The sequence below is a fragment of the Maniola hyperantus genome, chromosome 9 (genome assembly GCF_902806685.2).
Source record: "Maniola hyperantus chromosome 9, iAphHyp1.2, whole genome shotgun sequence".
Classification (NCBI taxonomy): domain Eukaryota; kingdom Metazoa; phylum Arthropoda; class Insecta; order Lepidoptera; family Nymphalidae; genus Maniola; species Maniola hyperantus.
In genome coordinates this window covers 14,926,810-14,951,154 of record NC_048544.1, presented here as the reverse complement: position 1 = coordinate 14,951,154, position 24,345 = coordinate 14,926,810, and the positions used below count along the sequence as shown (strand labels likewise).

At 41.8% G+C, this 24,345-nt stretch overlaps 1 protein-coding gene across 1 annotated transcript; it reads left to right on the top strand.

Moving 5' to 3' along the window:
* The first annotated feature begins 309 nt into the window (after window positions 1–309).
* On the top strand, window positions 310–23,818 carry LOC117985309 (O-acyltransferase like protein-like). The gene is made up of 12 exons (XM_034971997.2): window positions 310–381; window positions 1,868–2,004; window positions 6,994–7,115; window positions 7,716–7,924; window positions 14,341–14,534; window positions 15,261–15,424; window positions 15,840–16,025; window positions 18,159–18,335; window positions 18,706–18,856; window positions 22,283–22,466; window positions 23,073–23,212; window positions 23,575–23,818. Exons 1-12 carry the CDS (start codon window positions 333–335, stop codon window positions 23,779–23,781), a joined length of 1,920 nt encoding a protein of 639 aa, XP_034827888.1. The 5' UTR covers window positions 310–332; the 3' UTR covers window positions 23,782–23,818.
* The last annotated feature ends 527 nt before the right edge of the window (window positions 23,819–24,345 follow it).

The window sequence follows — 24,345 nt, the reverse complement described above, 5'->3', positions numbered from 1 at the left end:
AACCTAAATTGAAACCTACTTTCATACCAAATCGATGTAATCACAAAGCCACTCGGAGTGGCGAGTTATGCAACTGACCAGCGCAAGCGCATCGCACTATAGCAGTGAACGCTATGTCGCCGGCTAGACTAGTCGCCCTCGCGTTGCTAACCGCCTGCGCTAACGCCGACACTCGGGCCGCACCCGAAAACGACTTAAACAATGACAATGACATTGTTTACAAGCTAAAAAGTGACGCTGTCACTGAAACCGCACCATACAGTGATACGAATAATTTTAGTTTCGGAAATAGTGGTTTGTTGAATGATGGTGGATTTAAAAATGGTGCGGACATGGATGGTGTTTTGGATTTGGATGAGGGGATTATTTACAGATTGAGCGGTAGGTATTTTTTTAATAGAGATATCGAGCAAACGAGCAGGCGGGTCACCTGATGTTAAGTGATTACCGCCGCCTATGAACATTTGCAGCACCAGAGGAATCGCCGATGCGTTGCCGGTCTTTTAGGAATTAGTTGGTCCGCCCTTTGAATAACCCCATGTTGTAATCTAGTGGGAACACCACCGATGGTAGTTGGTTCCACAGTTTGCATGTGCGTGGAAAGAAGGATCTGGCACAGCGGAAATTTTATTTTATTTTTATTGAGAATCTCGCATCACTTCACTACCAATATTATAAATGCCAAAGTGTATTTGTTTGTCTTGTCGGTTTGTCCTTCAGTCACGTGCAACGGAGCAATGGATCAACGTGGTTTATTTCGCTTCTGGAAAGTGACATAGGCTTCTTTTTACTCCGAAAAATCAAAGTGTTCTCACGGGATTTTTAAAAACCTAAACTCACACGGACGAAGTCGTGGGCATCAGTTTCAGTTGAACTTAAACTAGGTGCTAATATTTGCTAGGTTTCAGGAATATAAATTGTAACTAGAGAAAATTTGTTTGAAATAGAAAAAGAAAGATTTTTTTATTCAAAACTAGCTGATGCCCGCGACTTCGTACGCGTGGATTTAGGTTTTTAAAAATCCCGTGGAAACTCATTGATTTTCCGGGATAAAAAATAGCCTATGTCCTTCCCCGGGATGCAATCTATATCTGTACTAAATTTCGCCAAAATCAGTTGAACGGATGGGCCGTGAAAGGCTAGCAGACAGACAGACAGACACACTTTCGCATTTATAATAAGGGTACTGATTTTTAACCTGAAAACTAATTTTATTAAGAGCTCTTATTTTTTTAAGAGCTCTAAAGCTCTTGCAGGATTAGAGGATGAAAATGTTACTTTACAATTCCGTTCCGCTACTTCAAATCTGAACCGATTTCGACATAAAAGTATATTTTCTTTGAATAAAATGTTCATCATCCCATCGCCGGCTCACTACAAAGCATGGTCTCCTCTCAGAATTGGAAAGGTTTTTCCTTCCAAACAGTACGTATCGCAGATGATCATTCACGAATAATGTAAGATCTACATCTACTTAGGAAAAAATTGGTAGGTACTAGGTAGGTAGGTATAGCTAAAAACTAAATTTCTGAAATACATACATTGCAGGTTTATCGTTCAGAAATTTCATAAGAAAAATGTATCTCTATTCTCTCTTCGCTAAAACTGCTTTGAAAAAGCCTGACTGAGCCAAACGTATTACTTACTAGCTGATGCCCGCGACTAACCCACGAGGATTTACGTTTTTCAAAATCCCGCGGGAACTCTTTGATTTTACGGGATAAAAAGTAGCCTATGTGTTAATCCAGGGTATAATTTATCTCCATTCCAAATTTCAGCCAAATCCGTCCAGTACAAACTTTCGACTTTATAATATTAGTGTGATTAAGTTAACATCGATACTAAACCTGGAAACATTTTGTTAAAGATGAGGAGTACTACGAAATGCCCCGACTTTTCCACCTGGACGAATACGTGGGTTGCCTGGCGTTGCAAGGGTCTTATTGCCTTGGCAGCTTCGAGCTGTCCCCTAATGGATACAACCCTCTATTCAATACTATGCAGGTGAGTCAACCCCTTTGTTATTTGAGAAGTTCGAGCAATTTTGAGTTTGAAAAACGCAACTACTAAGTTTCATGTCGGCTCTTCTCAGTAGAATCTACTTTCCGAACTGGTGTTGTAGAGTCATAGACGCAGAAAAAAAGATCATCATCATCATCAACGAATAGACGTCCACTGCTGGACATTAGTCTCTTGTAGGGACTTCCACGCGCCAAGGTCTTGCGCCGCCTCAATCCCTGCGACTCGTCTGATGTCGTCCGTCCACCTAGTGGAGACGGGTGACGTATTAAACTATAATAGTACGGCTCCACTATCGGGATTCGGCAAATGATTCTGGTTCAAGCAAGTATCGTAAGTTCGACATTCGGTAAATCAGGTGACAGCCGACCCGCCTGCTCGTTTGCTCGCTATCTCTATTTAAAAAAAAGTTAAACTATAATAGTACGGCTCCACTATCGGGATTCGGCAAATGATTCGAGTTCAGGCAAGTATCGTAAGTTCGGCTTTCGGTAAATCAGGTGACACCCGACCCGCCTGCTCGTTTGCTCGCTATCTCTATTTAAAAAAAGTTAAACTATAATAGTACGGCTCCACTATCGGGATTCGGCAAATGATTCGAGTTCAGGAAAGTATCGTAAGTTCAGCATTCGGAAAATCAGGTGACACCCGACCCGCCTGCTCGTTTGCTCGCTATCTCTATTTAAAAAAAGTTAAACTATAATAGTACGGCTCCACTATCGGGATTCGGCAAATGATTCGAGTTCAGGCAAGTATCGTAAGTTCGGCTTTCGGTAAATCAGGTGACACCCGACCCGCCTGCTCGTTTGCTCGCTATCTCTATTTAAAAAAAGTTAAACTATAATAGTACGGCTCCACTATCGGGATTCGGCAAATGATTCGAGTTCAAGCAAGTATTGTAAGTTCAGCATTCGGAAAATCAGGTGACACCCGACCCGCCTGCTCGTTTGCTCGCTATCTCTATTTAAAAAAAAGTAAAACTATAATAGTAGGGCTCCACTATCGGGATTCGGCAAATGATTCTAGTTCAAGCAAGTATCGCAAGTTCAGCATTCCGAAAATCAGGTGACACCCGACACGCCTGCTCGTTTGCTCGCTATCTCTATTTAAAAAAAAGTTAAACTATAATAGTACGGCTCCACTATCGGGATTCAGCAAATGATTCGAGTTCAGGCAACTATCGTAAGTTCGGCATTCGGAAAATCAGGTGACACCCGGGTCGGGTGTCACCTGATTTTCCGAATGCCTGCTCGTTTGCTCGCTATCTCTATTTAAAAAAAACCACCGCTGTAACTAGGAGTGATAGGCTAGGAGTAGGTCACTGCACGCATTCTGTCCAAATATCTTAAATTGACCGAGAATCCTTATCTGTTGCAATGCCTTTCACTTCGTAATAATCTTGAGAGAATCGGAATATTACCAGTGTTTACTTATCACCAGCTGTTGTTGTGTAATTATTGCAAAGAAGCTCATTCCTACGATATTTAGACCAGTGAGGTGTAGGTCCAACCTAAAAGCCTGATAATAAAAGATAAAAAAGGTACAACCAACGCAAGGACGCTTTATAATCTTAACTGTACCCTTAAGGGGACTCAGTTCGGTGCTTTCTTCATACAAACGTAGGAGGGAAATTACAACAATATTCGATATTGTACGCACAAAACTAAGAATTATATCGATTTATCTCGTCATTATCTAGGTTTATTGATATATAAAACATTGAAAAAAATATTGATTTAAAAGTTACGAGGCTCAAAAGATTCCTATTTTAACACTAAATTAATGACAACTTTGGGCGTAAATAAATAAGATTAGGGATATGAAAATTCTAAAACAATTTATCATTAGACGTACCTAGTTTATTTATTCATTAGTTGAAATAACTTTACTTTGCAAACATAAATTCAGCAGTTTTTTCTCAAAAATACTTTTCCTAAACCCTTTTCGCGCGCTTGATTTCGGTGAAAATCATCGTGCCTCTCAACTTTCTCATACAATGTCAAGTGAAAAGCAAACATGTTACCCACGTGCGCTGCCAATTTCGGTCGAGCGTCACCTTAATATAATGAATTGTATGAAAGTTGAAATAATAAGAATATCTATTAAAAAATTAATGAAGACATGGAACCTGCAGCATTTGCAATGACAGTGATCAAAGCGTTAATTACTTATTCGAAATTTGATAAAATACTCGTGCTAAGATGCCAATAATTATTAATCTTATTTCAAAATAGATAACAAACAACTTTCACTTTCAATAAAAAAAACCGGCCAAGTGCGAGTCAGGCTCGCGCAATGAGGGTTCCGTACTACAGTCGTATTTTTTCGACATAAAAATAAATAAAAATCTGTTTTAGAATGCACAGGTGAAGACCTTTCATATGATATAGTTATCTTACTTCGAATATTGAAAATACTAATTATTAGTTTTGTATGATGTAACCACAAATTCACGGTTTTCAGTTTTTTCCCTGAATGTCTGCTATAAGACCTACCTACCTGCCAAATTTCATGATTCTAGGTCAACGGGAAGTACCCTGTAGGTTTCTTGACAGACCGACAGACAGACAGACAACAAAGTGATCCTATAAGGGTTCCGTTTTTCCTTTTGAGGTACGGAACCCTAAAAATACCTAAGTATTAGATATTATTGTATGACATAAAAATAATAGATTAGTTTAGAAGTGAGCGAATCAAAGCAAGCCCGGTTGTTTCTGTGTCACGAGACTGGTCATTGATCAACTCATTGTCATTTACATGCAAAGGAAATATTCTAATATTAGACTAGCTTATGCTCGCGACTTTGTCCGCGTGGACTACACAAATTTCAAACCGCTATTATTTTATTCCCTTAGGGGTTGAATTTTCAAAAATCCTTTCTTAGCGGATGTCCACGTCATAATAGCTATCTGCATGCCAAATTTCAGCGTTGATAGATCAGTCAATCACATTTTCCTTTTATTTTAATACTAAGTAGCTTATGCTCGCGACTTCGTCCGCGTGGACTACACAAATTTGAAACCCCTATTTAATTCCCTTAGGTGTTGAATTTTCAAAAATCCTTTCTTAGCGGATGCCTATGTCATAATAGCTATCTGCATGCCAAATTTCAGCCCGATCCGTCCAGTAGTTTGAGCTGTGCATTGATATATATCAGTCAGTCAGCCACCTTTTCCTTTTATATTTTAGAAGATACCTACTCTTTTTACGTTTTTATTGGGGCCAATTCTCTGGTACACAATTTCTAAACTAAACTAAATTAACAGGTCTAAATGTAGTGCTGTCCTTTTCCGCAAGCAACATTATGAAAGGGATAGCAATAGATTTAGACGTGCCATTTTAGTTTAGTTTAGAGATTGTGTAAAACAGAATTAGCCACATTAACTAACTTTCTTATCGGTCTGTTTATTTGTTTAAATAAAATAGAGTCAATTTTTAGTTCACATCCTTAATAATCCTCGAATGTGCTTAATTTTAAAAGAATAGGCCTAGTTTAAGTTATTACTTGCATGCAACAAGATATTAAATGATGATTGCTTCTTATTTGTTCTTTGTAATAAGGTACGTATTAATCTCAAAGATCTCTTTAATAGGTTTAAGGTCATCTAATAATTATTATTGAAGCAATCGAATGGGTCTAACACTGTGCTAAAAAGAGTCCAAAGTTCGGGATTTCGATCAAAATCATACAGCTTGCATTTCATCGACCTTTAGAAAGAAATAGTGGTTTCGCAGAGTGTTGTCTCTGTCGTTGAGACCGACAAAACGCCATTTAGGTAGGTATGGTATCGGTTTACAATAATGATGATGATTATAAAGTACTAGATGATGCCCGCGACTACGTCCGCGTGAATTTAGGTTTTTAAAAATCCCGTGGGAACTCTTTCATTTTCCGGGATCTCTATACCAAATTTCATCAAAATCGGTTAAACGGATGGGCCGCTAGCAGACAGACAGACAGACAGACAGACACACTTTCGCATTTATAATATTAGTATGGAGTATGGATTGGTATGAACAATGCATTGAATTGCAAGAGAAGTTTGTGCAAGAGCTAATGAATCGAACAGTGAAGCACTATAATTTACTTTGTTATAAGGTTTTTCCAAAAAAAAACGCAATATGAAGACAGTTTCACCATTTTCAATCGTAGTTCCGCTCCGATAATAGGAAAATTGCGTTCAGAAACGTGTAATGTTAATTAATGCGTTCGCACCGAATTTGATTACCAACCAATTAAACAATACCTTTCTAATAATCAAAGAAACGTTGTAATCCCCCTACTAGCAGCCGATATGCAAAACTTTGAGACATTTGGAAGCTTAGATTTGTTATAACTATCCATACTAATATTATAAATGCGGAAGTTTGTCTGTCTGTCTGCTAGCCTTTCACGGCCCATCCGTTCAACCGATTTTGAAGAAATTTGGTATAGCGATAGCTTTCATCCCGGGGAAGGACATATGCTAATTTTTATCCCGTAAAATCAAAGAATTCCCACGGGAAGTCGCGGGCATCAGCTTCTTCTTCTTCTCAATCGTTCACTCTTGACAGAGTAGTCGTGGATATGAATTCTTCACTGCTGCTCGTGCGATCTCCCTCCAGCGACTTCTTTTTTTAAAAGAATATTAGCCATATTAAATGACTAATATTCCCCTTTCCTCTCCAATTAAGCGTCAGGCTTGTGCTAGGAGTAGGTACGACAATAGTGCAACGGGCGGGATTTGAACCGTCGACCTTGCGGTTTTCAGTCCACTCCTATACCGGTTGAGCTATTGAGGCTCTTATCTATTGGTGGCATTATGTGCACACACGGAGACAGGCGTGTTTGTTGCGGAGAACGCCCACGTGGACGTGTGCCCTCCACTCGACCTTGTACCACGAGGTGTTCGATGGTACCACTCTTCCTTGTGATGTGCCCAAAGAACTTGAGGGCATCAGCTAGTAGATGCTAATTTCACAAAATGTTCGCAGCGCTACTCGGCCAACTGGGTGGACAACTACAACCACACCCGGCTGCACCGCGGGCTCTGTCTGCAACGGAGCTGTTCACCGCCAGACAACTCCGCATTGACTCAAGCAGAACTCGAAGCCTGGTAACCATGAAGTTTTCAGTCTTTACTCTATTATTTCCTGTAAAATAAAACAAATCCATACTTTCATACTTAATATTATAAATGCGAAAGTGTGTCTGTCTGTCTATCTGCTAGCCTTTCAAGGCCCATCCGTTCAACCGATTTGACGAAATTTGGTACAGCAATAGCTTGCATCCCGCGGAAGGACATAGACAAGGTCAATTAATAAACAGGGCACCCAAAATAAATTTGACGGCGTATTCTTGATGAAGCCAAAAACCACTCTTATCTGAGGTGAGAGACAAGTATGCAATGTTTGTCTCGAATGCCATAATGGAAATATATACAAGATTAGCTTATGCTCGCGACTCCGTCCGCGTGGACTACATAAATTCCAAACCCCCATTTAACCCACTTAGGGGTGGTCTTTTGAAAAATCCTTTCTTAGTGGGTACCTAATTAATCTTTCCAAAGAGCACACACGCCAAATTTCATGTCTCTAAGACCAGCTGTTTAGGCTGTGCGTTGATATATAAGTCAGTCAGTCAGTCAGAGAGAGATAATATGATAAACCTATTTTACCAGAGAACATAGAATTTTACGTTGACTCCATTTCTCCAGGTTCGCGTCATGTGTGAACGCGAGCACCATGTCGGCATACAACCTGTCAGCTCGCCTGTACCAGCTGGACTACTGCAGGCGAGGTCCTGAACGCCTGGCACCTCTCGACGCGAACGAGCGAGGGTTCGCTGGTCTCCTGGCGGTGCTCTTTGGACTGGCCACAATCAGCACCGTGCTGGATTTGACCTTGACTGATCACGCTAAGAAGGGTGAGTCTATACATTCACCAGATTTTCGTCATGTCGGCATACAACCTGTCAGCTCGCCTGTACCAGCTGGACTACTGCAGGCGAGGACCTGAACGCCTGGTACCTCTGAACGCGAACGAGCGAGGGTTCGCTGGTCTCTTGGCGGTGCTCTTTGGACTGGCCACAATCAGCACCGTGCTAGATTTGACCTTGGCTGATCACGCTAATAAGGGTGAGTCTAAACATTCATCAGGTTTTTTTCGTGTCTGCATATAACCTGTAGGGGCATCTTCAGCTAGACTACTGCAGGCGGGCTCCTGAACACCTCGTACTCCTCAACGCAAATGTTGAGGGTTCGCTGGTCTCCTGGCGGTGCTCTTTGGACTGGCCACAATCAGCACCGTGCTGGATTTGACCTTGGCTGATCACGCTAAGATAAGTCTACGCATTCACCAGGTTTTCGTCATTAAAAAATAAGAGAAGACCTATCGGGCACACTCATCTTATTTTTTAATAGAGCTCAGGATCTGTAAAATGCTCATCATTATCATCATCATTATTATCAACCGATAGACGTCCTCTGCTGTTTGCTAGACATACCAATATCTCTTGTAGGCATGTAGGGTCACTGAAACGCCACGGTTTTCCAACGCTGCACTTTTCAGTGTGAGATCGCCTTTTTTAACAACTTAAGACCGCGATGTCTGTCATGTTTTCGAACTTTGTGCCCTGCCAATTGTCACTTCAGCTTCGCAACCCGTTTCGTTATGCCATGTATGCTCAAGGTAAGGTCAAATGTGCTCTACTAAACAAAAATCACACTCTACTTTGTGTTGATGAAGAAAGAAGAGCAATACAATGTTCCGCAAACCGCATTCGACGGCCGACGACCTGCGGGTCATTACATAATCATTAAGCTTAGTACGAGATTTTATATCTCACCAACGTTTTATTTATTTATTTTATTTATATTTTATTGCACAAGTTACGTAAGCGGCCACCAGAAGGATTTTTGAAGGAAACGAAGATAGGCTTCTACTAAATTTATTCTTAAATCTTTACATTTTAACTTAACCTAACGTCTGCACTCTGCACCAAGGTTAGATGCAGAGTTTTACATGGTGACGACCTAAATCTAATCTAATCTAACCTAACTAAGAGACTGCGTCGAGGTGTGACGACAGACTGCCTCTCTTCACATCTCTCACTTAGTTTACATACCTTAATGTTAAAATATAGCTAAATCCCAATTAGTTGCGGAGTCACGTATGGCAATGAGGTAGTTTCTTGCTGACGGAGCGCTGGACTCATGACCTAGTGAGTTAGCCTTCAAAGACGGTTTGCTGCGTAAGTGATTTGAACTAGGTTATCGTTAGGATATGTAACACCTCCGCCCTCAGAGAGGCAACAATGGTTCGAATGTTGCCGAGACGTCGCATTCCTTATCCTCTTGAGATTGCTAGGTATTTGAAGTGGAAGCTATCTGCTGCTGTGAGATGGCTGCTATCCCGTTCGTGAAAATCAAGCATTTGTAATGGCCTGGACAAATCGTTGTCAGATTTCTTGTGGCATCCATCGGACATGGCGATATGCTTTTCAAACTCGAAGTGTAGCCTTATATTGTATTCGAGATCCTTTTCCAAAAGTGCTTCTGCTTGAATTGACAGGATTTCCTAAGGTTTGGTGAACTTGATGATGATGGGTGGCCGAACTCTCGAGAAAATACCAGATTTGTGCTTCGGACATTCTGTCTCTATGGTAGGTACATGAATAGAGTCTCGATAATTGCAAGGAAAGGCTAGGATGGACCTACCTACTAGTAAAACCTACGAGATTTGAAAAAACTCCGGAAACGTTTAAATAACTTAAATTATTATTTGTTGCTCAGTTAAAAAGTTATTCTTAGCAGGAATTGATACATGATAGTAAAATAACTTTACTAATATAATATGGTTAAAATAGGGCTTTACTAATATAGGTAATTTGAATTTTCTTTATCTAACGATATTATTTCGAGTTTGGAATTAGGTAACAGCAGAATGTAGGACATGACAACGAAATTAATTGAAATGAATTATTGATCTTGACATTATTATCGATTCACAAGCGGAATCTATAAACCTATAGTCAGCAAAACCGCGGCTGTAATTTGACTCTTCTTATTATAATTTATAATAAATAGTAATTTATTATAAACGTTGTTCGATATGAGACTAAGCTACATTTTAAAGTGCTTATCTGACGAAATTACATCGCCGATATCGAATCGAAATATTCTTTATTATTTCTACGTAAATCTCATGTGGCGGCTGTACCTAAAAAAATTCAGGATGCCAAAACTTATACGCTCTAAGGTGGTAATCTAGATAGATTACCCTAAAAGTCTAAAATTGGATTTCTTTTCTTCGGCGGTTCTTAAACAATGTAAGATTCCGAAACCTATAAACTAACTATGGGGTGGAAACCAAGATTGATTGCCCTAAACCTAATGAGGACTTTTATTTTACTAAGAATTTTTCAGTGGGCCTAAGGCAATTTAGGCTACCAAAAGAAAGGATAATATTCTAGATACTAAATTATGATAATAGGTGTAGGAAAATGGAAACAGGGAAGCAAAACGAGAACAATTCAAGTGTACTTACATGTAATCCTTCCTGTAGGTACTATCTTGTCTCCTCTGTTGTATCGATTTTTGGATACTCCTTTTGGTCTTGCCGCAGGTCCGTAGATTCCGCATCCTCGTCCTCAGTTCCCTAGCTACCCTATGTAGTTACGGGGCCCGAACAACAAGGATCCGACCGATTGCACAAGTTACGTAAGCGGCCACCAGAAGGTTTTTGAAGGAAACGAAGATAGGCTTCTACTAAATTTATTCTTAAATCTTTACATTTTAACTTAACCTAACGTCTGCACTCTGCACCATGGTTAGATGCAGAGTTTTACATGGTGACGACCTAAATCTAATCTAATCTAACCTAACTAAGAGACTGCGTCGAGGTGTGACGACAGACTGCCTCTCTTCACATCTCTCACTTAGTTTAAATACCTTAATGTTAAAATATAGCTAAATCCCAATTAGTTGCGGAGTCACGTATGGCAATGAGGTAGTTTCTTGCTGACGGAGCGCTGGACTCATGACCTAGTGAGTTAGCCTTCAAAGATGGTTTGCTGCGTTTGTGATTTGAACTAGGTTATCGTTAGGATATGTAACACACACAACACAAAGTAAAAATTGAAAAAACATACAAGGATCTTAATCTAATAGCTGTAGCATTCAAAGGCGGCCTTATCGCTAAAGCGATCTCTTCCTGGCAACCTTTGACGAAAGGAATCACGAAAGCACGGGTTGGTGCGGCAGCCGAAAATGGCCCTAGGTATATTATTATTATTACAAATTAGACTACATACACAGTAAATACTAATAATACACAAATATATATATATCCATATATACATATCTCTATGATATACTACATAATTCTGTTGTCTGTACATAATACATAACTACGTTGATAGTATTCGAGTGTCGTAACACTTCCGCGTTATAGTAAACTGGATCTTAAACGCCTTGTTTTAAAGCTCAAGTTTGTCTACACATCTACAGCCAGCGCTCCAAGCGAAAACGTTGCGAAATTAAAATCAGTGGCATTGAATTTTTGACTTCAATTCAAGGCGCTTTTGGGGCCATTTTCATCATCATCATCATCATCATCAACCAATAGACGTCCACTACTGGACATAGGTCTCTTGTAGGGACTTCCACACGCCACGGTCTTGCGCCGCCTGAATCCAGCGGCTCCCTGCGACTCGTCTGATGTCGTCCGTCCACCTAGTGGGGGGTCTTCCAACGCTGCGTCTTCCGGTGCGAGGTCGCCATTCCAGCACCTTTTCCATTTTACTTTGACGTTATTGGGTTTTGAGTCTCGAATTCTAGCAACGTTTGGTGAGACGTAAAATCTTATACTAAGCGTACAGTTATTAACTTAAACGAGGCTAAAAGCATATTTCGTGAGCGCCAAGCAATAATTAATAGACAATCTTATGTTTATTCTAACCTCGCGAAATATTAATATGTTTTAATCACGTGACTGCCTTCTTATTATTCTCTTAATGGTGCCCGCAACTTCGTCATAATCAACTCATCGCCGGCTCACTACCGAGCACGGGTTTCCTCTCAGTATGAGAAGGGCTTAGCGATGATAGCCTGCCTAGTGGCTAAGACGCCCGCCTTTTTTCGAGAGAGGGGGTTCGATCCCGGGACTTTACGGACGGAGTTATGTGAGTTTTTAAAACAATTAAATATCACCTCACTTTGAAAGGAAACCCGTGCTCTGTAGTGAGCCGGTGATGGGTTGATCATGATGATGATGATACCACGCTACGTTGGCCAAGTGCGAATTGGCACTCTTCACACACCTTTGCGAACATTATGGAGAACTTTCAGGTTAGAGTTAACTTTTCCAATATTTAATTACTCAAAACGCACATAGCTTTGAAAAGTTAGAGGTGCGTGCCCGGAATCGAACCTCCAACCTCCTGAATAGAAGGTGGATGTCGTAACCACTAGGATATCACGGCTCTCCGGCGAGTAAGAACAACTCCCTGTAATACAGCTACAACCGGTTATAAAAGCCAAAAGTCAAATGTTAGTAACTTAATACGAAAACCGGTGTACCAAATCTGGGTTAAAATAACAGACATAGGCGCTAATTCTAAGGGCCGACACATACAGACGGAGGTAATGGAGTGTTTTAAAATAATCAACGTAATTTTTTGTAGTTTTAGTTAAAAACCTGGAGTGTGGTATATAGGCTACACGAGATTTTAAAAGACCAAATCCGTATATCCCGCCCGCCCTTCGCGCACCCGCGACTTCGTACGTGCGAATTCAAGTTTTGAAACCCTGTGTGAACGTAAATTTTCCGGGATAAAAAGTAGCCTATGTCACTTTCTAGGTCTCTAACTATACCCATGCAAAAAACGATGTCGATCCGTTGCACCGTTGCGACGTGATTGAAGGACAAACCAACAAACAAACACACTTTCGCAATTACAATACAGGTAGTGATTATTTCAAACTAAATGATGCCCGCGACTTCGTCCGCGTGGAATTAGGTTTTTTAAAAATCCCTTAGGAACTCCTTGATTTTCCGGGATAAAAAATAGCCTATGTCACTCTCCAAGTATTTATATTATGTACCCATGCAAACTGTCGTATCACGTCAATCTGTCGCACCGTTGCAGTTTGATTGTAGGACAAACCAACAAACAAACACACTTTCAAATCGCAATTATAATACGGGTTGTGATTATTCTAAATTTCAGATCGATAGATAGCATTTTGTTCAAATAAAAGACATCAACGCGTTGCATAGATTTCGGTAATATTGTAACATAATAATTAATTATTGACTTGTTAATAACGTGTTACGTGGTCTAATAACACACTAACCGCGTTTTATTTCAATAACACCCAACGTTTGTAATAATACTGTTTAATTTTTAGGGTTCCGTACCTCAAAAGGAAAAAAGGAACCTTTATAGGATCATTTCGTTATCTGTCTGTCGTGTATGTCAAGAAACCTATAGGGTATTTCCCGTTAACCTAGAATCATGAAATTTGGCAGGTCTTATAGCACATGTAAGGAAAAAATCCGAAAACCGTGAATTTGTGGTTACCTACATGACAAAGAAAATGAAAATGTGTTCATGAACAAATAATTAATACTATTAAAATTAACAATTTATTTTGCAAACATACATTAAAACAACAAAAAAAAACTATATAGTATATACATACAGAAAAACTTATCACTAAAAAATTTATTAGTATTTTAAATTTTCAAAGTAAGATAAGTAGGTATACCAAATGGGATATCAAATGAAAGGGCTTTACCTGTACTTACAATCTAAAACAGCTTGTTTATTTATTTTGATTTATCGTGAAAAATGTCGGAAAAAATACCAGAGTATGGAACCCTCGGTGCGCGAGTCTGACGACACACACTTGGCTAGTTTTTTTTTATTAATTATTATACTAACCGATGCCCACGTCTTCGTCCACGTGGATTAAGGTCTTAAAAATCCCGTGGGAACGCTTTCATTTTCCGGGATGAAAAGTAGCCTTTTGTAAGAACTGTTCACAAGGAGCAATTCAAATAAAGTTATTTTTAAAAATTGATTTGAATTGTTCACAAATGATATAAAATTACTTATTAATTTATCTACTTAATGAAGGTATAATAAAATCGATATTTCACTCATTCGAATACGAACCGCTAATGTGGCATGCCCTACCAAAGCCAGAGTAAATAGGCATTTTCTAGACAAACGCTTTCCAACCTAGACCTCATTATTGCTTCATGTTAGGTATTATTGTCGTCGAGCGCAAGTCCCGCGCGCATCCCAATTAAAAATTTAACTTGAATTTTATCCAGGCTACGGCTGGGCCCTATCCTGGTCAATCCGCTCGTCGTGGCGCGCGCTCACTGCGCTGGCGCCGGCGACGCGCGGGGTAGACTTGCGCACGTTCGACGGCCTGCGAGTCTTCTGTATGCTCTGCGTCATCATCGAGCATGTCTGCTGGCTCGGCACGCTGTCCTATATCGCTGATACGCGATCTTACGAACAGGTATGTATAATCCACGACTGGTTGAGAATGACAATCGGGGCATAAGGCGGGGGAACGCCACGCACACCCGCACGTCGCCCGCACTGGGTTAGCGCGGGGGCTGTGCGGCTGTGCGGGGTGTTTCCTCCCCGATTGCTATCTCCACCTGTCGCGTACAATACTAACGTATACTGAGTAAAAAAATAATCAAAATTAAAATGTACCTACTTATAAAAATAAAGAAAGTTGGTATACAAAAAGCTTCTATAAGTAACAGATTCATTCAATATACTATTCATTCATATTTTGCAAAAAATAAGTAAAACTAGTTGTGTTCGATAATCCCACTTCTGATGTTGAAGGTAAGTAATTATTTTCATTACATAAATACATCGAATTAAATATTGTTCTAACCTTCAATGTAACGGACACAAGTGCTCTTTTCATACAAATGTTTGGGGTGAAATAAAAAGAACATATGTAGTTGGCAAAGTCTTAACGAACTGTGGAAAAATGACAAAAATAAAAAAATAAAATTGAAAATGAATTTAAAAAATTTAATTATACATGTAATTTAAAAAATAAAATTGAACTCACTGAAAAGCATTTCCGAACTCAATTTGGACATTTTAAGGACTTATTTTCTAAGTGATTTTTTTTTATCTTTAAAGGTCCTTTATTTGGTAGTTTTGTAATTAAACTAACAAACGTAGGTGTCTCAATATTAACCCCGCTGTCGTGTCTCAGATGCGTCGAGCAGGCGACGTCATCTTGATGACGAACAGCACCCTGGTGGTGCAAATCTTCTTCCTGATGGCCAGCTTCCTCCTCGCACACAAGCTGCTGAAGCAGCGGTCACACGAATCCGCTGTCAGCACCTTCTTCAGCACCATGGTCAATAGAATTATCCGGTAAGCACCTACTAAACTACTTGAGCCTCAATAGCTCAACCGGTAAAGGAGTGGACTGAAAACCGAAAGGTCGACGGTTCAAACCCCGCCCGTTGCACTATTGTCGTACCTACTCCTAGCACAAGCCTGACGCTTAGTTGGAGAGGAATATTAGTCATTTATATTCTAGTATTCTTTAAAAAAAAAACTCCTCACAACTTTCTCCTTCTCCTGGTATCACGAGGCGTAGTTCTGAGGAAAAGTACGTTATTGGTGTTGGTCTTCTTATAGCGAGCTTCCTCCTTGTGCATAAGCTTCTGAAGCACACACAGGAGTCCGCTGTCACTTAGTTTTTGAACTGTGTTCCAAAACTAAGTAATATCGTGATTGCTGACATCTTTATCCAAAATAAGGTCATTCTTATTGTATTATACAGGATAAGCCCAAGCTACTTCGTAGTCGTCTGGTTCGCAGCATCCTGGTGGGAGCGCCTGGGCGGGGGGCCACAATGGCACCCCCTGGTGTCTTCCGAGGCAGCCGTGTGCAGACACAAGTGGTGGACGCATTTGCTGTACCTCAACAACGTGGTGTATCCGGACGAGAAGTGCTTGATACAGACTTGGTAAGTAGAAGAGCGCTTGGGCGGGGGCCATATTGGTACCCCCTGTCGAAGCGGTCATGGCCAGATACAAGTTGTATTGTAAATCCGGACGATATATTTGATACAGACTTGGTAAGTAGAAGAGCGCTTGGGCGGGGGCCATATTGGTACCCCCTGTCGAAGCGGTCATGGCCAGATACAAGTTGTATTGTAAATCCGGACGATATATTTGATACAGACTTGGTAAGTAGAAGAGCGCTTGGGCGGGGGCCATATCGGTACCCCCTGTCGAAGCGGTCATGGCCAGATACAAGTTGTATTGTAAATCCGGACGATATATTTGATACAGACTTGGTAAATATAAGAGCGCTTGGGCGGGGGCCATATTGGTACCCCCTGTCGAAGCGGTCATGGCCAGATACAAGTTGTATTGTAAATCCGGACGATATATTTGATACAGACTTGGTAAGTAGAAGAGCGCTTGGGCGGGGGCCATATTGGTACCCCCTGTCGAAGCGGTCATGGCCAGATACAAGTTGTATTGTAAATCCGGACGATATATTTGATACAGACTTGGTAAGTAGAAGAGCGCTTGGGCGGGGGCCATATTGGTACCCCCTGTCGAAGCGGTCATGGCCAGATACAAGTTGTATTGTAAATCCGGACGATATATTTGATACAGACTTGGTAAGTAGAAGAGCGCTTGAGCGGGGGCCATATTGGTACCCCCTGTCGAAGCGGTCATGGCCAGATACAAGTTGTATTGTAAATCCGGACGATATATTTGATACAGACTTGGTAAATATAAGAGCGCTTGGGCGGGGGCCATATTGGTACCCCCTGTCGAAGCGGTCATGGCCAGATACAAGTTGTATTGTAAATCCGGACGATATATTTGATACAGACTTGGTAAGTAGAAGAGCGCTTGGGCGGGGGCCATATTGGTACCCCCTGTCGAAGCGGTCATGGCCAGATACAAGTTGTATTGTAAATCCGGACGATATATTTGATACAGACTTGGTAAGTAGAAGAGCGCTTGGGCGGGGGCCATATTGGTACCCCCTGTCGAAGCGGTCATGGCCAGATACAAGTTGTATTGTAAATCCGGACGATATATTTGATACAGACTTGGTAAGTAGAAGAGCGCTTGGGCGGGGGCCATATTGGTACCCCCTGTCGAAGCGGTCATGGCCAGATACAAGTTGTATTGTAAATCCGGACGATATATTTGATACAGACTTGGTAAGTAGAAGAGCGCTTGGGCGGGGGCCATATCGGTACCCCCTGTCGAAGCGGTCATGGCCAGATACAAGTTGTATTGTAAATCCGGACGATATATTTGATACAGACTTGGTAAATATAAGAGCGCTTGGGCGGGGGCCATATTGGTACCCCCTGTCGAAGCGGTCATGGCCAGATACAAGTTGTATTGTAAATCCGGACGATATATTTGATACAGACTTGGTAAGTAGAAGAGCGCTTGGGCGGGGGCCATATTGGTACCCCCTGTCGAAGCGGTCATGGCCAGATACAAGTTGTATTGTAAATCCGGACGATATATTTGATACAGACTTGGTAAGTAGAAGAGCGCTTGGGCGGGGGCCATATTGGTACCCCCTGTCGAAGCGGTCATGGCCAGATACAAGTTGTATTGTAAATCCGGACGATATATTTGATACAGACTTGGTAAGTGAAATCTGAATGAGGGGACCACAGTGGTGCCCTCTGGTGTCCTCAGAGACGAGTTGGCGAAGCAATTTGTCTTCTCGTTTCTTTTTCGAACATTAGGATATGAAACGCCTTTCTGGCATCAGTTTATCCCTCCACCTTTAATATAGGTACCTTCAAGTCAAGAGCGAATAGACATCTTCTAAGCAAACGCGCACCATCTTAGGCTGCATCATCTTACCAGAAAGTCTGATTGCAGTCAAGCGCTAGACTATAAATTTAAAAAAAAACAAATTCAAATTCAAATAATTTATACGAAATAGGTAATAAATTACTCTTTTTGATTGTCAGTTGTTATATTTGTAAGATATAGTGGTGATAATTATTACGCAAACTAAAAACTAAAGCTACGAGGGTTCCAAACGCGCCCAGGTCAAAACATCCTGGCGATACCTGGGGCAGAGTTACTTAATTTTCTTCCTGCAGGTACCTAGCAGCAGACATGCAGCTGTACGCAGTGGCATTGGGCCTGACTCTGGCTCTGCGCGGTCGTCGCTGCGCAGTGCCAGTCCTTGGCACCCTGTTCGCAGCTCTGACAGTGATCTGTTTCGTGATGGCATACGTGTGGCATCTGGTGCCGACCTATGTGGTACATCGGCCAGAGTGAGTGGAATCATTTCATTTCATCTTAGTTAAATTTTGTGGGCTACCGATTTTTATTTTTTTTTATTTTTACTTGCCTATTCAGACAGCCCATTGTGCCAGATAGAAAGATAAACAGATACACTTTCGCATTTATAATCCGTACCCTTATTATGAATCCGAAAGTGTGTTTGTGTGTTTATCACGTCGCAACGGTGCAACCACCAGATTGACGTGATTTTTTGCTTGGGTATAGATAAAGACCTGGAGAGTGACATAGGCTACTTTTGATCCCGGAAAATCAAAGAGTTCCCAAGGGATTTTAAACACCTAATTCTACGCAGGAGAAGTCGCGGGCATCAGCTAGTATTAGTATGAATTTATCTTCCAGATCGGTGCGCCTCGCGTACAACGGTGACACATCGTTCAACGTGCTCTACCAGTCTCCGCTGGGCAACGCCACGGGCGCTCTGGCTGGTCTGCTGCTGGCGCATCTTCACCACGCCTTGACGAGGGCTTCATTGCGCATCACTGATAGCAAAGTAAGTATCTAGAATACTAGAGTAATAGTAAAGTACAGAGGCACGGAACCCTTCGTGTGCGAGCCCGACTCGCGCTCGACCGGTTTTTATTCAACATCAAATTCGACGTCTTGTCCCACCTAGATTGGGTCCGCTTTCCTACATTATTTTTCTGCCCACTTTGTACGGTCTTGACCATCCGATTTTTAACGTTCCGTACCTCGAAAGGAAAAAAGAAAACTTTATAGGATCACTTCGTTGTCCGATTGTCTGCCGTGTCTGTCAAGAAAACCTATAGGAAGCCTATAGGGTTCTTCTCGTGGACCTATAATCATTAAATTTAGTAGGTTTTTGTATAAAACCAAAAAAAATTGCGCTCGCTCCGCTCACGCTCGCCCCTAGATATGACCATGATTAATGGTGCTGATCCGTGGTGCTGATAAAGGGACGACTGGTACTTACCGACTGACCTAAGGCCTAGGGCGGCTCACTGCAAATCCGCCACTATTCTATTCCTAAGATTAATTAATAGCTAAAGATTGCAACACTGCAGCGGGCTGTAACCGCACGCAATTTACTGCGTAAAGTGCATAATTTGCGCACGCGCAATAGTTATGCGGTACGCTATGAAACTAGGAAAGTTTACAAACTATTTACCAACAACTTAATCTTCTTCTTCTAATGTTCATGGTTTGATTTTCGTGTAGACTCGGACTTGTGTGTTCCGTTCCATACACCACAGAATCTAAATATAAGTATAAAAGGAAAAGATGACTGATTGACTGATTGACTGACTGACTGACTGGTTGATTTATCAACGCACAGCTCAAACTACGGGCGGAAATTTGGCATGCAGATAGCTATGACGTGGGCATCCGCTAAGAAAGAATTTTTGAAAATTCAACCCCTAAGGGGACGAAATAGGGGTTTGAAATTTATGTAGTCCACGCGGACGAAGTCGCGGGCATAAGCTAATAATAATAATAATACTCTACACCTTATGTAAACCCTAAAAAAGATGCAATTTTAACTAGGTTTAATAAACTTATAACAATTCTGACAAAATATTATAATCTTTTGTATTTCTTTACATTGCAATCAACGTAAAAATAAACTTGGTATCGTAGCATAGCTTATTGCCTAATGCTTTACAAGTTTGACCTACTTTAGGTCTGCTATAGGTACTAGGTATAGGTACTAAAATTCGCTAGGGACCTAAGTGAGCACTTAGCATCGTAACTAGACTTTCACTTAGTACCTATTTCAGTACTAGTGGTTATGAAACGCGGACGCCAGATCCCCTGTGATACAACCAATTAAGTAGGTACCTACTGCCGTCCATATTGTGTTGGGAAGTTTCTAAGATAACATGTCGTTGCATATCACACCAAATAACCAAGCTTTTGGTTGCAAAAAGTATTTTTTTCCAATCTCCAGGTCATTATAATAATCCACACTATCCATAAGATAATATTATGCATGCGAAAGTGTGTCTGTCTGTCTGTCTGCTAGCTTTTCACGACAGGTCGAGATGGCAATCGGAGAGGTAACGCACACCCGCACAGCGCTCGCGTTAATCCGGTGCGGGTGAGCGCAGGGGTGCGGAGCATCCCCTCGCCTCATACCCCGATTGCCATCTCGACCTGTCGCGTACTATACCTACCAGATTGGGATATTGCGCGACGCGGATGTCAGATCTCCTGTGATCAAGCAATTACCGCAGTCTATGTAGGTACCTATTGGGAAACTTGTAAGATAACTCAACGTTGCACTAACTGTTTTACTAACATAAGTTTTTGTAATCTGCCATTAGTATGTTAATAACTATTGCGATCATCATTACATTCTCCAACCTATTTACTTACCTAGTTTCTTTGTGTGAGTTAGTAATCGACAATACTACTTTCCTGATGAAATAAAAAATCAATTAGACACATTATCCCAAAATCTAATGAATAAAATAATAACTAACTGACCCGCCCATATTCTCTTCTCCCTCTTTTCTCCTACCTTCCTCCTTTTCTCCTCTTCCTTCCCTCGAATGGAATTTTTGAAAATTGAATTTTTTTTAAAAGAGGTGGACTTCCCGGCTGATAATCAGCGCTGGTTATGCTTCTTGTCTATGTACCTACCTACTTCTAAACAGCACCTATGAATTATTATTATTATGGATTATACTACATCCGCCTGGATACCTACTGGATATTCTTAGGTAGATTTTTTAAATCCCGCAAGAATTCTTTTCTTTTCTGGGATAAAAAGTAGCCTTATACCCTAAGGTTGCCTGGAAGAGATCGCTATTTTAGCGATAAGGCCGCCTATTGTACTTGCAAACATCTTTGTTATATTTTCTATTGTTTTGGTTTTGGGTAAAGAATATTTTACTTTACTTACTTATGTTTTAATTCAGAGTAGGTACACTCGTGGGAACTCTGTGATTCCCCGGGATAAAGCTAGCCTATGTCACTCTCCAGGTCCATCTATATAATTATAATCCATGCATAAAATCACCTCAATCTGTTACTCCGTGATTGAAAAATAGATAATTGTCTATCCTCTCATCTCACCAAAGTCCAAACAAATACTACAAGGAAAGAAGAAAAAGTATCTACCGACTTAATTAACATAATAATTAAACCACAACCCGCTATTGCAGTGTCTCGTAACCATGATGAACTTGCAGTCACTTCCTCTATGTTTTGTCAGAAAATTGTAGGTGCCTAGTTCATCTACTCTTTTATGCAATTTATATGGGTATGTTCTGCTTGCTATTTCCGTTCATATAACTTTACGTAATAGTTGTTTGCACTTACTTACCGAGTAACCGACTACGGGAGTCGGGAAGGTGTTATGTGTGTTTGTTGCGGAATAGTACTTCGACTGTTTTTATCTAGTCCACTCCCTATATTTCCTAGTCACGACTTCTTCTACTCTTAAAAAGAATGCTCCAACCACTTTGTGTTTCTGAAATACTTTGTTATTTAAAATAAACTACAGTACGCGGCCCAAAGTAATGTACATCGGCCTTTAGAATGACATTTCGGCTTTGTAGATTGTCTCTGTCACTCATTTGTCGATCTCAACGACTGAGACAAATCTGACTCTACCAAAGAAGTTGGAAGTAGGTACTACTACGTAGTACACCTACAAATCTGCTATCTCCTTCTAAAGGTCGATGTAGGTACATTACTTTCGGCAGCGTACTGTAATTTTTTTCATCCTTCTTACCACCCCTCTTTTTCCTGCGTCTAGCCTGGCCAGAAATATAAAAAACTTGCTCTAAGGGCGCCACTAGTATATGGACCATGGCTACTAAGTATAATTTATAGTCTTGTATAAATTATTAGTTCCACGGGTTTTCTGCAATATGGAGAGATATTTAATTTTTCTGGTCAGGCTTTACTCACATGCCTATGTAAAAACCTCAATCTATGGTGTTGTTAACAGGTGTTCCGCTGGGTATCAATCGCCGCAGCGCCGGCCGCGCTGTGGTGGGCGGCGCTGTCCCCGCTGACGCTGGGCGAGGGGCCGCCGAGCAGGGCGACCGCGGCGACGCTAGCGGCGCTGGAGCGCCCCGTGTTCACCGTGTTTGTTGCGCTCGCCTTGCTCGGCGCTATCAACGGACTCAAGTGTACGTAATAGCTTATATATGTCGGATGGTCCGCTGGGTATCAATCGCCGCAGCGCCGGCCGCGCTGTGGTGGGCGGCGCTGTCCCCGCTGACGCTGGGCGAGGGGCCGCCGAGCAGGGCGACCGCGGCGACGCTAGCGGCGCTGGAGCGCCCCGTGTTCACCGTGTTTGTTGCGCTCGCCTTGCTCGGCGCTATCAACGGACTCAAGTGTACGTAATAGCTTATATATGTCGGATGGTTCGCTGGGTATCAATCGCCGCAGCGCCGGCCGCGCTGTGGTGGGCGGCGCTGTCCCCGCTGACGCTGGGCGAGGGGCCGCCGAGCAGGGCGACCGCGGCGACGCTAGCGGCGCTGGAGCGCCCCGTGTTCACCGTGTTTGTTGCGCTCGCCTTGCTCGGCGCTATCAACGGGCTCAAGTGTACGTATAGCTTATGTCGGATGGTCCGCTGGGTTTCAATAGCTGCAGCCCCGGCAGCGCTTTGGTGGGCAGCGTGTTCCCCGCTGATGCTTGGCGAGGGCGCATGCAGTGCTAGTCTTAGTTACTTGTCTAAGACATCCCTGAGTTCAAGACATGTCGTCATATTAAAGATTTTTGTCAAATTCCAGCTCCCTGGCGAACATGGCTGTCTCACAGCGGCACGGTGCTGGCACGGTTGTCGTTCGGGGCACTCTTGCTGCACATGCCACTCAACAAGTCCCTGCTAGCTGCCAGACTAGCGCCTGTGCAGCTCGACAGACAGAACGCCGTAAGTGTTGATATTCCAGCGTCCTAGCTGTCTCACAGCGACACAGCTCATTCCCAGACTGATTCAGCTGGAAATCTGAAGTCTGTATCTCTTAAGTAAACCCACAGTACGCGCCATAGCGCGGAAAGGAATAGGTATATGTGATTATAATGATTCACGAAGGCGAGTGGACCTTACTTGTCGTTACGTCGGATTCACGGGCATTGCGTAAGTGTGCGTGCATGTCGGACCAATCAAAAGCGAGCAAGCGCTCGCAATCGCACACATCCAGTGTACCTTACTTATACAAGCATAAGCCACTCGCCTTCGTGAATTGCAAGAACTATACTGGTATTTTAAACGTTAATTTTCGTCATTGGTAGATTTTCGAGTGGTTCGGCGTAGCAGTAGTGTCATACGCGGCGGCGCTCCCGCTTGCCCTGCTGGTCGAGTTACCAGCGCAAAGGTTATACAAGGAGCTGACTGCACTGTGGAGCCGCCCCGTGCAGGAACCCAACAACAACAACAACAAGCCAGCGTTGGACAAGACTGACTTATGCCCCACACAGTGCAATGGCAACAATAGCTGATCATCTTACTCTAAATCCATAGGTTTAAGCCCAGATTAAGGATTATATAGGTGGATATCTAGTAGGTATATATTTTATTAAAGATCTGGACCATAGAATTCCGATGTGAAGACTAGTTGTCTGACAATAATATACAGAGGTAACCAGAACCCTAGCAAAAACGAAGACAGATGATAGTCCTACTGATGATTACTGATATGATACCAGAAAAAGAAAAAGCGAAAAATAAATAAAAATAATCCTATTTTTTGTGAAACTTCACGATATATTGCAAATACAACATCTGACTGACGCTAGAGGTCATACACTTATTACTAGAGGTCAACGTACGTTGCAGAAGTAGGCCACTCGGAGTCAATGCCGCGTCGTAGGCGGGGCATTGACCCAAGTTTTACACGCTATACATTGCGAGTTTGAAAAATACAAAATGAGACAAATGGTATTGGATTGTGTTTAGGTAGTATAACAATAACGCTAAGTTTTTGCTAGCGTTCTGGTTCTGGGTAACACTGGAAACGTAAAAAAAATGTTGTTTAAATAAAAATTCGAGTATAGCTGCTGTAC